The 12,015-nt window shown below is 67.8% G+C and overlaps 2 protein-coding genes across 2 annotated transcripts; both read right to left on the bottom strand.

Annotated features, from left to right (window-relative positions):
* Positions 1 to 2,720: 2,720 nt before the first annotated feature.
* On the bottom strand, positions 2,721 to 3,669 carry EMIHUDRAFT_73015 (hypothetical protein; the record flags this gene model as incomplete). Its single annotated transcript, XM_005781133.1, is given in 5 exon segments — positions 2,721 to 2,908; positions 2,958 to 2,961; positions 2,981 to 3,321; positions 3,395 to 3,466; positions 3,546 to 3,669. 5 exon segments carry the CDS (start codon positions 3,667 to 3,669, stop codon positions 2,721 to 2,723), a joined length of 729 nt encoding a protein of 242 aa, XP_005781190.1.
* Positions 3,670 to 7,855: 4,186 nt separating this feature from the next.
* EMIHUDRAFT_234583 (hypothetical protein) lies at positions 7,856 to 9,130 on the bottom strand (the record flags this gene model as incomplete). The annotated part of the gene is made up of 5 exons (XM_005781132.1): positions 7,856 to 8,016; positions 8,119 to 8,194; positions 8,426 to 8,477; positions 8,740 to 8,861; positions 9,089 to 9,130. The coding sequence occupies 5 exons, from the start codon at positions 9,128 to 9,130 to the stop codon at positions 7,856 to 7,858; spliced, it is 453 nt and encodes a 150-aa protein (XP_005781189.1).
* Positions 9,131 to 12,015: the final 2,885 nt, after the last annotated feature.

The raw sequence follows: 12,015 nt of genomic DNA, 5'->3' as shown, positions 1-12,015 counted from the left end.
CGCGTGTAAGAGGTGGCTGGCGCCCTGAGGCGGCAATTGGTGGCGTGGGGAGTTTTGCGGAGAACGCCACTGGCGGCGCGACAGGGCCTCTCTCGATTGCGTGTGCCGCCCATCGGCACGCGGGTGCGCAGACATCGCGACTCTGCCCGCTCGCTCGACCCTTTTGCCGCGAGAGGGCGCCGGCCGCGTGTAAGAGGTGGCTGGCGCCCTGAGGCGGCAATTGGTGGCGTGGGGAGTGCGGAACGCTACTGGCGGCGCGACAGGGCCTCTCTCCGCTGCGTGTGCCGCCCCATCAGCACGCGGGTGCGCAGACATCGCGACTCTGCCCGCTCGCTCGACCCTTTTGCCGCGAGAGGGCGCCGGCCGCGTGTATGAGGTGGCTGGCGGCCTGGCGCCCTGAGGCGGCATTTGGTGGGGTCAGCGTGCGGTGCTGAGTCTTACTCGTCCGCGCTGGGGCCAGATCCCAGCGCAGAACTCTGCAACGCTGGCATACAAACACAAGAACACTAACCCTAACCCTAACCCTAACCCTAACCCTAACCCTAACCCTAACCCTCTAACCCTAATAACCCTAACCTAACCCACCCCCCAACTCCACACCGCAAATGTGAAAGATCTTGATGAAAATCAGGCCCGACTGCAAATTTCTTCAAAATTTTCGCAGGCGCTCCGCGCCTGTAAATTTTGAAATAAATTCGACAAAATTGGTACCTGGCCCAAGGTTGAACCTGACGAGGCCTCACTTTCAGAAACGGTCTCGCAGCGGCAGGCCATGACTCTCTGTTTCTTCTTCCTCCCAGGGGCACAACCGGGGCGGGTGCTTGCCACATGCCAAGAGTGGCGCAGTGAAGAGAAGCTCGGGAGCAGGGAGAGCAAGATCCTATCTAGAGTGGCGGCCACTTGTCATCGCACTGAAAACGGCAGCTTTGCAGCCGGACGTTTAAGGTGAGCTTTCCAGGGCGTGTGGAAGCAGCCGCTCGATCCGGTGGCGGTGGATGTAGCGTATGGCGTGGAAGAATACGCGCATGCCGATTGGGGCACGTCTCTCCCGGGCTGAGCGGAGCCGCCCATGTTCTGATGATTGATGTAACTTATTCCGGGGCCGGTGTGCGGGGAGCGAACCTTGACGACCGCCCAGTGCAGAAGCTTTCTGAGCGAACCAATTGGGCCAGGATCATCAGCATATGTCCCCCCCACAACATCGTGGGCGTTTGAGCCGTATTTGAGGAGCACCGCGACTCTGAAGTTCGGCCGGGTGGTCTGCAGACCCCCCCCCCCCGCGGTGGGAGCAGCAGAGGCTCCGTGGGGTCGCAGAGTCGACGCTGGGAGTCGCACTCGTCAAACCATCGCAGCACCACGCGGTCCGCACGTACCATCCACATCCCCTCCACCGCTGAGAAGGCGAAGATCGACCGCCGGGCCGCGTAGTCGTCGTTAAGGAGCAGTTTTCGGAGTTCGTACGAAGAGGTCCCAGACGGGCGAACATGCGGTTTTTCGATGACCACACGCGATGTGGTATCTGCTTTTTGCTAAAAACGGGCCGCCTAGTGCAGCATCACTAGTACAACACGAAGCTAGACTTAGAGCTCCACAGTAGATGTTTTTGACGAGCGCCGACGGCGTCACGGTCGCCGGAGTGTACGCACTGCACACACACTGTGACCGTGTCGTTGGTGATGACTGTGCGCCGCCCGTGATGACTGTGCGCCGCATCACTCCCTCAGCGCCACCCACTCCGCCTCCCAGCAGGCCGACCCCCGGCTCGCGGCAAAGCAGCCCGGATGGTACGCCTGCAGCTGCGGCGTGCGGACGGTGGGCGGCAGCAGGCGCGTGCTGCTCGGCCCGGCCGGCGCGAGCAGCCGGCCGCACCTATTCGCGCCGCTCGTGGTGTGAGGAGGCGCCGCGGTGTGTTGCCGGCTCGCCAGGTCGCTGGCCGCACATCGCGCAACGCTCGGTCCACAGGCCGTCCAGAGAGCAGAGCCATCGGATGAGCCGCGGTAGCCTGCCACCGCCGAGGAGGCGTCAGCGCGAGGGCCGCTAGGGGGCGTGGCGAGCCGCGGGCAGGTCGCAGGAGGTGCTGAGGAGTGGACGTGGACGGAGAGAGAGCGCCGCCCGCTCACCGCTCCGCCGGCGGCAGAGCGTCGAGATGCACGAGGAGGGAGCCGGCGTGGGCGGAGAGGGCGCGGAAGAGGTGCGTCCGCGGGTGCGGCAGGTACGCGGGGCACGCGGCCCCGTCCTCGTGCGGGCCCACCACCACGCGCCGCGGCAGCCAGCCCGCAGAGCCCTCGGGCGCCACCGCCACCTCTATCGCGGCGGAGAAGGCGCCGGCGATGCCCACCTCGAGGACGCTGTAACCGGGGCGGGTGGCGGCGGCGGCGTGGCGGACCGACAGGCCAGACTCGGGACGCTGCAGGTGCGCCGGCGCGGCCTGGCGGGCGGCGTCGAGCAGCGCGGTTGGCTCCATGAATGAAGAAAAACAAACCGCGGCGGCACTCCAAGTGCTCCAAGTGCTCACCTCAGGTTCACCGGGCACCGCCTCGGGATATAAAATCTGCCAGTGTGCTTACCTGAGGGCCCAACTTGAGACTGCTTCCACTTTCTGCACCCCTCCTCGTAACACAGAGAGACAGACAGAGAGATAGAGAGACAGAAATCGTCCCCGCTTGGTTGCGCCGGTCGGGCGCACACCAGTTTGCCGCACGTCATTGCTCACGCGTGTGTCAGTGAGGACTGAGCGCAACGCTTGAGCGGCGATTCGGGTAGAGAACGTAGTGCTGAATGAGAAAGACGGTGTCAAACACCATTGAGGAGAAGCCGAGCCCAAACTTGACCGGGTTTCCTGCGATGGCGCTCCAGTCGCCGCTGCAGCCCGCGTCGAGCACCGCTTGCGCGAGCGAGAGCATGCCACCTATTCGCAGCACGCAGCCGATTCGCGGCGCGGCTCCTCTCGCGGCGACTGCACTGGGCGAGGCGCGCCGACAAAGTCGAGCACCACGTTGTCGATGTTCCACCCGACGGTGGAGCGCCGCTTCGCATTGAGCACGACCTGCGGCACGTACTTGGTGATGGAGATGGCGAGCTTGAAGTAGGAGAGGCTGGTGAGCAGGTCGAGCCACGTGCACGCCGCGCACGCATGCGCGGCCGCGAGCACGACTCCGACGGGCACCATGAGAGCGCAGGCGCCCAGCATGCCGCGTGACAGCCACGAGAGGCGCTGGCTGCCGCGCGGGTACATGATAGCCTGCAAGCCCACGATGGCACAGAGCACCAGGGCATGCAGGGAGAAGAAGACGTCATTCGGTCGCACGAGCGGCATCGCGCCTATAGGTGGTGCGGTGCCGTGCCGAGAGGCTCCCTCAGCTCCGTAGGAGCGGCGCCGTGCTGCCGTCGTGACGCTGCGCGTACTGCTCGCGCACCGCGGGCCAGAAGTACATGCCCACGTTGAAGACAGAATAGCACGCGAAGCCTGCGCGGCAGAGGGGGGTGAGCGTGAGCGCCCAGCGCCGCAATCGCCTCGGTCGCAGGGGCAAAGGGCGGAGCCGCACCGACAACATTCAGAGCCGTAAAGTCAAGGGACAACCCAACGACCGAGCGGCGCTCCCAGTTGAGCACGGCCTGGGGATAGAAGGAGACAGACCATGCCAAAAAGTAGGTCCAGCCCAGGATCATAGAGGCCTGGTGTGCCCAATCTGGGCAAAAGTATTCAGTCGGCGCCACCGCGGGGACCGCAAAGCCGAGGAGGACTCCCATAGCAGGCACAGCGACGGCCGCAAGCGGCCGCATGCGGCGGAGGGTGCCGCGCCGAGCGGCGGTCGGCGGGAGCAGGGGCTCTGCCACGCTGCTGTGCGCTGTTGCCATGGCGCACGTCCGTCAGCGTCGTGGAAGCGCGGCGAGGCTCGAGCGGTGATCTCCGCTGTGGCGGGCTCTTGTGGCACGCGCTCCGGGCCCCCCGAAAGTTCCATTCGCAGCCCCTCCCCCTCCCCTTCTCAGAAATGGCTGCCCGGACATACAAGAAAGTGGACATCCTGTAGCTACAATCGACTCTCGCAACCTCTCATCCACACCGGCCTGATACCGGCCGCCTCAACCCTCAATCAACGCGGGTGCAATCGCAACAGGGCCGCCGCCGCCGCGTGGCCGCATCATCTCGCCCATCGGGTGCACTGTACTTCGGGTGAGGAGAGAATCACGCGCATGCGGTCCACTAGCAATGGGGCATAACGGGCCCCCGATGTGCAGTTGACTCCATCGAGGGCGATTGCGAGGCGCTTGAAGCACCGCCTGTTTGCAACAGGCCCACCTCAGATGCAGACAGAACAGAAAGAATCGTTGTGTGTGTGTTGATTGTGCGCACCTCTGCTTTTCATCGCGGGTGCCGTGCTTCCCAGTGAGGGCGGCGGGAGGGTTTGTGCTGGCCTGAAGTGCGCGCAAGAGGCCATCCAGGTGTGGACCTAGTGCGGCGACGACGTCGGGCTTCTCCACTCTCCTGACCTAATGAATGATCGAGGGGCGTGAGCTAGAGATCAAGCCACCTCCAAGGGCGCGCGATATCCTCGAGCTCCTCCTATCTTGCAGTACGGCACCAATGAGAGATTGCGTGTGTTGCCGAGCTCCAGCACGGTCGGCAGCCTGACGGCCAGTCGCCTTAGCCCACGCCCAAGCCTCAGAGATCGAGCCGATCGGCTCGTCGTATGCTCGGAGGAGCAGCCTGAGATCGAATGTCACGAGCAGCTTCCGCAGATGCTCCTGCGCGTAACATACATTGCGCGGGACTTAGCGTTGCCTTGGACCAACCGGCTACAAAGCAGATTTCGAACTCACTCTGCCCGTGAGGAGTAGTTTGCGTTGCAACTGCTCAATCTTACGAATGATGCAGGTCCGCTTCTCCTCTATCCTAGTAGCAAAGACGGAGGGCTCAGGGCTTCACCCGAGAGCGAGAAGAGAAGTCGGTGTGTGCCGTGACCCCTTGACAGCGCCCGCAAAAGCGGCCACCGGGTCAGGGCGAAGTGGGTCGTTTGACACTGCTGTCGCAGGTGAGCGCGGGGTGCTCCAGACGAGTACAGCCGCAGCCGCGGCGAGCGCGAGAGAACTCGTCATAATTCGTATTGTTTGCTGTTACGCGGAAACTTGTCCGAGGCCCACAGGAGCCAAGATATGGTCGCGCGTCCTCTTCCAGCCTACGAATGCTTCGATGGCGGACGAGAGCTCGTCGTGCGAAGCCCGGGCTGTCTCCGTCGCACTGCTGGCAGTGGGACTCCTTCCGGTTCCCTACCATTCTGAATCGGCCCTGCGTGGACTCGTGGCTTCGTTGCACGCTGATGTCTTTGCGATGACAGAGCCAGATCCGAGGTCAGACTCACAGCTTTCGCAGCCGACATCCCAGCTGGAACTCTCCGTGACGGTGCTATCAAAGCTAGCCACAGCGTTGCCTCGGAATCTCAAGGGGGTTGCTCTGACTAGCCTCCCGCTGGCGATGCGCCTGCGTCACCTTCATCCGGCTACAGCATGGTCGCATGTGCCGTCAGCGCGCGGCTCGGGCCGGCGATCGCCGCTTGAGAAGGGAGCGCGAACGATGCCAACTCGGGCGTATGGCGGCCGCGCACCGACCAGGCCTGTGCTTTGCTGCAGGCGAGCTGCAGTGGTACCGCGTGTGGCACGCGTGGAGGCTGATGGAGCAGGCCGAAGGCTCACGGAAGAGGGGCAGCTACGAGGTCGTGGTCAAGATCCGCTTTGACTCGATCCCGTCTCCTCCCTGGTCGGCGTGCAACCCGTCGTTTCTCGCCGCTTCCAAGGCCATGGCGCGAGTGCCTCTGTGGGGCCACGCTTGGCCTTGCTCACGACTCGCTCTCTGCTGCTTCAGGTTCGAGCAGTGCACGCGGCCACCGACCACACGATCTGGGGGCCGCGAGAGCTGATGGGTGTTGCCTCACGGCTGTGGGTCAGCCTACCAGCACTCTTTCCTCCACGTGAGCGAGGTGCGGGGCGGAGCAACCAGTCACATTCCGACGTGGCGCGCCTGCCGGTGCACACGGGCGCATGGCTGCGGACATTGCTCGCGCAACACCCCTCCGCGTTCGACCGGACCAACTGGAAGCACTACAACAAGGTCATGACGGTTCCATTTGTCGACATGGGCGTCTCTCTCTCATCAGCTGGCCATAGCCAGCGAGCAACCGCGGCCAGCAAGGCGCAGGCGCGAGTCATCGGCAACGCGCAAGCTGCGGTGAGGGCTGGGTGGGAGCGGGTCGAGCCTGCGGCGGCTCGGCACGGTGCAAGAGGGAAGGGCCCAAAGCTTCGGCTGGGGCTCTTAGCACACGCAAAGGTCGATTACTGCGGCCGGTCTGCATGCCCTCACGGGCCGGCATTTGTGGCGGAGAAGGCAGCTCGCCACCTCCCTCTCAAGGCAGCCAGGCACTTTTGCTCGTTCCCACGCCCGCACCCGTTACCCCGGCGCACAGGATTGGCTTTCGTGGATGCTCTCCCACAATGTGACAGTCTGTGACCTCGGCGCTGGAACGTCCGGGATACTCTACAAGGGCGAGGCTGTTCAACGCCCATCTCGATCTTGCGTTTAGTCTTTCGTCCACTTTAGACTTTTAGTGCAGCTGGGCAGCTGGGCTCGAGAGTGCCCTCGAGCCTCGAGCACGGGGCCGGGCACGTCGCGGAGCCGGCTTAGCTTCATGGCCGTTGTAAGGAAACAAATCAATGAAGTTGGTCAAACACGAGACGGATAGTGGGATCCATGACCATGTTTCCCGCCCTGGCCCCTGCGCGCGCGATCTTGGTGAGGGATCTCGTTCCTTGCCGCCCTCGTTACCGACCTCAGTCTGCCACGCCCTCTCTGTCCTCCTCGCCGCCCGCAAACCTCACGCCGACACTCTCGAGCAGGGCGCGCTGCAGCGCCGCCTCCTCCTCCGCGTCGCCGGCTCGCAACGGCGCGCAGCCGCCGCGCCCCGGGCGTCGTCGCGGTCGCCGCTTTCGTCCTCGGCCCCGCTGACGAGCACAGCTTTTACCCATCTCCTAGTAGAGGAGGTGTCTGTTTTATTAATTTTTCATTGGCGCCCGCGCGGCCCGGCCCGCCCGTTTGAGCGTTCTATAACTATATCGATTATCGTCCTGTGAAAGTCTGTGTGAATTTTACGGAGCTTTACAACCGAAAAGCCAAAAGGTGCGCTCTATAGACCAACTAGACGCCACTCTCTACGATTCAAAGGGATTGAGAAAGAAATAAAGGGAGATTTATGCGTGCATGACGCGGCAGCGTGGCTGGCGGACGGCGTCCCCGCCCCCCGCCCCCGGTGCGCTCCCAAAGGACGACGAGGACGGCGCGGAGGCAGAGCCAGAGGAGCGGCTGTCTTGGCAGGAGCGGAGCGCCTCGTCGAGGTGGCGCACCTCGATCGGCGGCGGCCCGGTGCCAACGTCGGCCGCCCCGCCGCCGCCCGCGCCACGCCGCAGCTCCTCCCGCCAGACGGCCGCCGCATCGCACCATCCGGGCGATACCGCCGCGAGCAGGCGCGCCGCCGACGCGGCGGTGGCGCGGTCCGCGGCGGTGGAGGCGGAGAGCGGCGCCGCCGCCCGCGGCGTCGCCGCCTGCGCCGCCCCGGCGGCGGCGCCCGCCTCCCTTGCCGCCGCGAGCTGCGCCGCGTTGAGGACCGCGCGCAACTCTGCGCCCGAGTAGCCGGCGGTGGCCGCGGCGATGGCGGCGAGGCGGCGGAGTGAGGCGAGCGGCAGCCCAAGCGGGCGTGCGAGGGCGGAGAGGATGGCCAGCCTCTCCTCCTCGTCGGGCAAGCCGCACGCCACCGCCATGTCGATCCGGCCCGGCCGGAGGAGGGCCTGATGGTTCAGCAGCAGCAGGTCAACCGACGAACGAGCTCCTCAACGAACAGCCGGGCCGGAGCAGAGGAGCCGGGTCGATCAGCTCGGGGCGCGAGGAGGCTGCGAGCACAAACACGGCGCCGAGGGCCTCGACGCCGTCGAGATGGCAGAGGAGGGTGTTGACGACGCGATCCGTCACGCCTGTGGGGAGATGTGGGGAGATATGGGGAGATATGGGGAGATCTGTGTTGACCACGCGATCCGTCACGCCTAATGAATCCATCAACTAATGAGTGATTACACTGAACACTGATTCGAGGGTGCTGACCACGCGATCCGTCACGCCGGTCGAGTCGCAGCCGCGCGCGCGGCCGAGCGCCTTGCGAGAGACGTGTCGCGGACGCGTCAAGGACGCGACGCGTCAAGGACGCGTCCGGGCGCGGCCGGCGCAGCGGCCGCGCGCCTCGAACTCGTCGAAGAAGAGGAGGCACGGCGCGGCGGCGCTCGCCTTTGCGAACGTGTCGCGCACCTAACGTTGGCTGGATCATTCACCACGCACGGGCGGATGCACGTGATGAGTGGACGGCCCTTTGCGGACGCGCACGCGCACCTTCGCCTCGGACGCGCCGATGTACTTGTCCAGCAGCTCCGGCCCGGAGACGCTGATGAAGGGGAGACCTGACCAGGGAGATGTGGGGAGATGTGGGGAGACGTGGGGAGATGTGGGGAGATGTGGGGAGATGTGGGGAGACGTGGGGAGATGTGGGGAGATGCGGGGAGATGTGGGAGATATGGGCCGCTGATGAAGGCGAGACCTAACAAGCGAAATTCGCGCCGCCCATGGCAAAAGGAGGTCGGGCGCGCAGACGGCGAGGATAGGGGGGGGGGAGGCCGCTCTCAGCGGCGACGGCCCTCGCCAGCAACGTCTTGCCGCAGCCGGGAGGGCCGTGCAGCAGTGCGCCCGACCGGAGCCGGAGGGGCGCGGCCGCGAAGGAGGCGGGGTGGCGGAGCGGCAGCAGCACCGCCTGCGTCAGCGCCTCCTTGGCCTACGCCGTGGGCGGACAGCCCGTGAGGCGGGAGGACGGCCTCGGGCAGAGCACTCAGAGCTCCGCGTGAAGGCGAGGGGCTGCGAAGACAGTGGAGACGGCGGGGCGCGGCCGAGTACCGCGGAGGGCGAGCCCTCTCGAGAGACCAGCCGGAGCGTATCTCCCCATATCTCCCCACATCTCCCCACATCTCCCCACAGCTCCGTGGGAGAGGCTAGCCGGAGCACAAGGACAGTGCTTCCGCTTCTACTCTCACTGGCCGCAGCCATGCCGCCCACCCCTCGGAAGCCAGGCAGCGCCCCCTCCCCCGCGCGAGGCAGCGGCTCCGGCCGCCTAGCTCATCCACTCGCTGCTCAACGAACGAAGATGAACGTGCTCACCGGCCGGAGGAAAATCGCCCAGACGCGCGGCGCGCGTGCGCGGCCGCCGCCGCGACGTCGGAACGCCTCAGCCGCAAATCGGCGCCCGTGCCGCCGCCGGCGCTGCCGCCGCCCGCCGCGCCGCCGCCCGCCGCGCCGCCGCCCGCCGCAGCACACGCGACGGCGGCGCGGGCGCCTGCGCGGGCGGCGGCCGCGGTGGCGAGGGCCTCGATCTCCGCGGCGGAGAAGCCTGCATGGTCAATACACCAACATCAGAACGGGACTACGGCACCGTGCAGAGTGTTCAGAGCACCGCGTGAATATGCGCCGGGCAGCGAATACAGCGGAACGCGGTCGAGTGCCGCGGAACATGTGTCCCCTCGACCGCTGGTTGGAATACGAGACTCCGTGTTCGGCTTCTGGGCGAGAGACGCCGTCGGAAACGGAGACGGCGGCGTCGACGACGCGGCGCGTCGGGCGTGCCCGCAGGCGAGGCAGCAGCTGCAGCAGGGCGGCGCGCCTATGGTTAGGGAGGGGGTCAGGGTTAGGGCCAGGTCGGTGGGTTGGGGTCATGGTCGGGGTCGGTGTCGGGCAACAGGCAGCAGCTGCAGCGGGGCGGCGTGCCGTCCGGCGGGCGGCATCGGCGCCAAGTTCACCTCGGCCTCAAACAAGCCGCCTACCGCACCACCCACGGGACTGAACCCACACTGGGTTCGATCCTCTGGAGGTGTGGCCTCGAAGAGGCCGCCTACCGCACCACCCACGGGACTGAACCCACACTGGGTCCGATCCTCTGGAGGTGTGGCCTCGAAGAGGCCGCCTGCCATCGCCCGCACACACGCTCGACCTCCTCTCGCGCCCTCTCGACGCAATCTCGCCACACCGCCCCTCGGACAAGCCGCTGCTGCTGCTGCTGCTGCTGCTGCTGCTGCTGCTACCCAGCTACTGCTGCTACTGCGGCCGCGCCCGTCGTTAGGGCCGGGTGCAGCTGCTGCCGCGCCGCCGCCGTCGCGAGGAGCGCCACGCCCGCCGCGCGCGCGTCCGCCGCAAAGTCGAGAAGCAGCTCGGCGAGGGCCTGCCGCAAGACTCCTCTACTCAGCGACTCCTCGCCCACTGCTCCTCACAGTCGCTGGCCGCAGAACGGGGCGAGCGCCGTGGGGAAGGGGCCCGCGTCGAGCCCGCCCGCGGCCGCGGCGGCGGCCGCCTCCTCGGCTTGTGAGGGAGGCGCGGGGCACGCCTCGCCAAAGCAAAGAGTGGAGTCACTGCTCATGAACCGCAGTCTACACATGAGAGGCGCGGCGCGCGCCTCGTCCAGGTCCTCCAGCACGAGGTACTCGCTGTCTAGGAAGTGTCCAGGAAGTGTCTAGGAAGTGTCTAGGAAGTGTCTAGGAAGTGTCTAGGAAGTGTCCAGGAAGTGCCTCGCCTCGTCCAAATCCTCCAGCACGAGCAGCGACGGCCGGCGGGCGAGCGCGAGCGCGAGCGCCTCCCGCACCCTCGCCACCGCTGCCGGCGGCTGCGCGCTGAGCAGCGCTGCGGCGGGCAAGGCGGCCGCCCATAGAGGAGGCGCCTGCGCATGGGGCGGTGGAAGGGCAGGGGGAGTCACCGGCCAGCGGTGGGGCCACGGGGCGGCATGTTGCGACGCGGGCGGCGCGCCCCCGCCGCCGCCGCGCCGAGCCGCGCCGCTGCCGCGGTGAGAAGCGTCGTCTTGCCCGCCCCCGCACCGCCGCTGAGCAGAAGCCCGTGCAGCGCGCCCGCCTCGGCGGCCCCGACGGCGTGCGCGGCGGGAGCGCGGCCGGCCGGCGCGGCGACCTCGTCGGGCAGGGAGGACGCCCGAACGCTGCCGCCATTTTCCTCGAGCGGTCGCAACTCTGCTCGGCGGACGCAGGCGCGCACATGCCGCACGATCGCGTCCAGCTCCTCGTCGCGCCCGCCCACCGCCTCGCCCCCGCCGCCCGCAGGCCGCAGCGGCAACAGGTGCGGCGGCGGCCGGCGCGGCGGAGGGAGGGTGGCGGCGCGCTCGCTGACGGAGGCGCGAAGCGGCGGCGGCGACGGCGCGCGCGCGGCAGCGGCAGCGGCGAGAGCGGCGGCGGCGGCAGGGGCGTCGGCGGAGGCGTCGGCGGCGGCGACAGCTGAGGCGACAGCTGGGGCGGAAGCGGCAGCGTCGACAGTCCGGGGCGGCGGCAGCAGCAGAGGCGGCGCGCGCTCCGGCCAGGGTCGAGGGGGGTCGTGGCCAACAAGCATCCACTCCTCCCGCCCCCCCTCCCGCCCCCCCTCCCGCCCCCCCTCCCGCCCCCCCTCCCGCCGCAGCCGCGCGACGCAGCCATGAGGCACAGGCACGCCACCGAGCCGCTGCACGCCGACAGAGACGGCGTTTTCCGCCGCCGCCGCCACCGCCGCCTCCGCCACCGCTGCCGCCTCCGCCACCGCCTCCGCCGCCTCCGCCACCGCCTCCGCCTCCGCCGCCACCGCCTCCGCCGCCGCCCCCGCCTCGGCCTCCGCCTCCGCCTCTGCCCGCGGCGGCGGTACCGACGCGGGGAGCGAGGCGCTGCTGCCTCCGGCGCCCTCGCCGCCCTCCTCGCCGCCCTCCTCGCCGCCCTCCTCGCCGCCCTCCTCGCCGCCGCCCCCCCGACAAAGCCACCCCGCCCACCGAGCCAGCCCGTCGCTCACGCGAGCCTCCTCTTCCTCCCTCCCCTCCGCGCCGGCCGGCGCCTCCGCCGCCGTCGCCGTCGCCGCCGCCGCCGCCGCCGCCGCCGACGCCGCCGCCGCCGTCGCCGCCGCCGCCGCCGCCGCCGCGG

Source organism: Emiliania huxleyi, assembly GCF_000372725.1.
Source record: "Emiliania huxleyi CCMP1516 chromosome Unknown EMIHUscaffold_206, whole genome shotgun sequence".
In the NCBI taxonomy this organism is placed as follows: Eukaryota; Haptophyta; order Isochrysidales; family Noelaerhabdaceae; genus Emiliania; species Emiliania huxleyi.
This window is presented reverse-complemented; position numbering and strand designations above follow the sequence as displayed.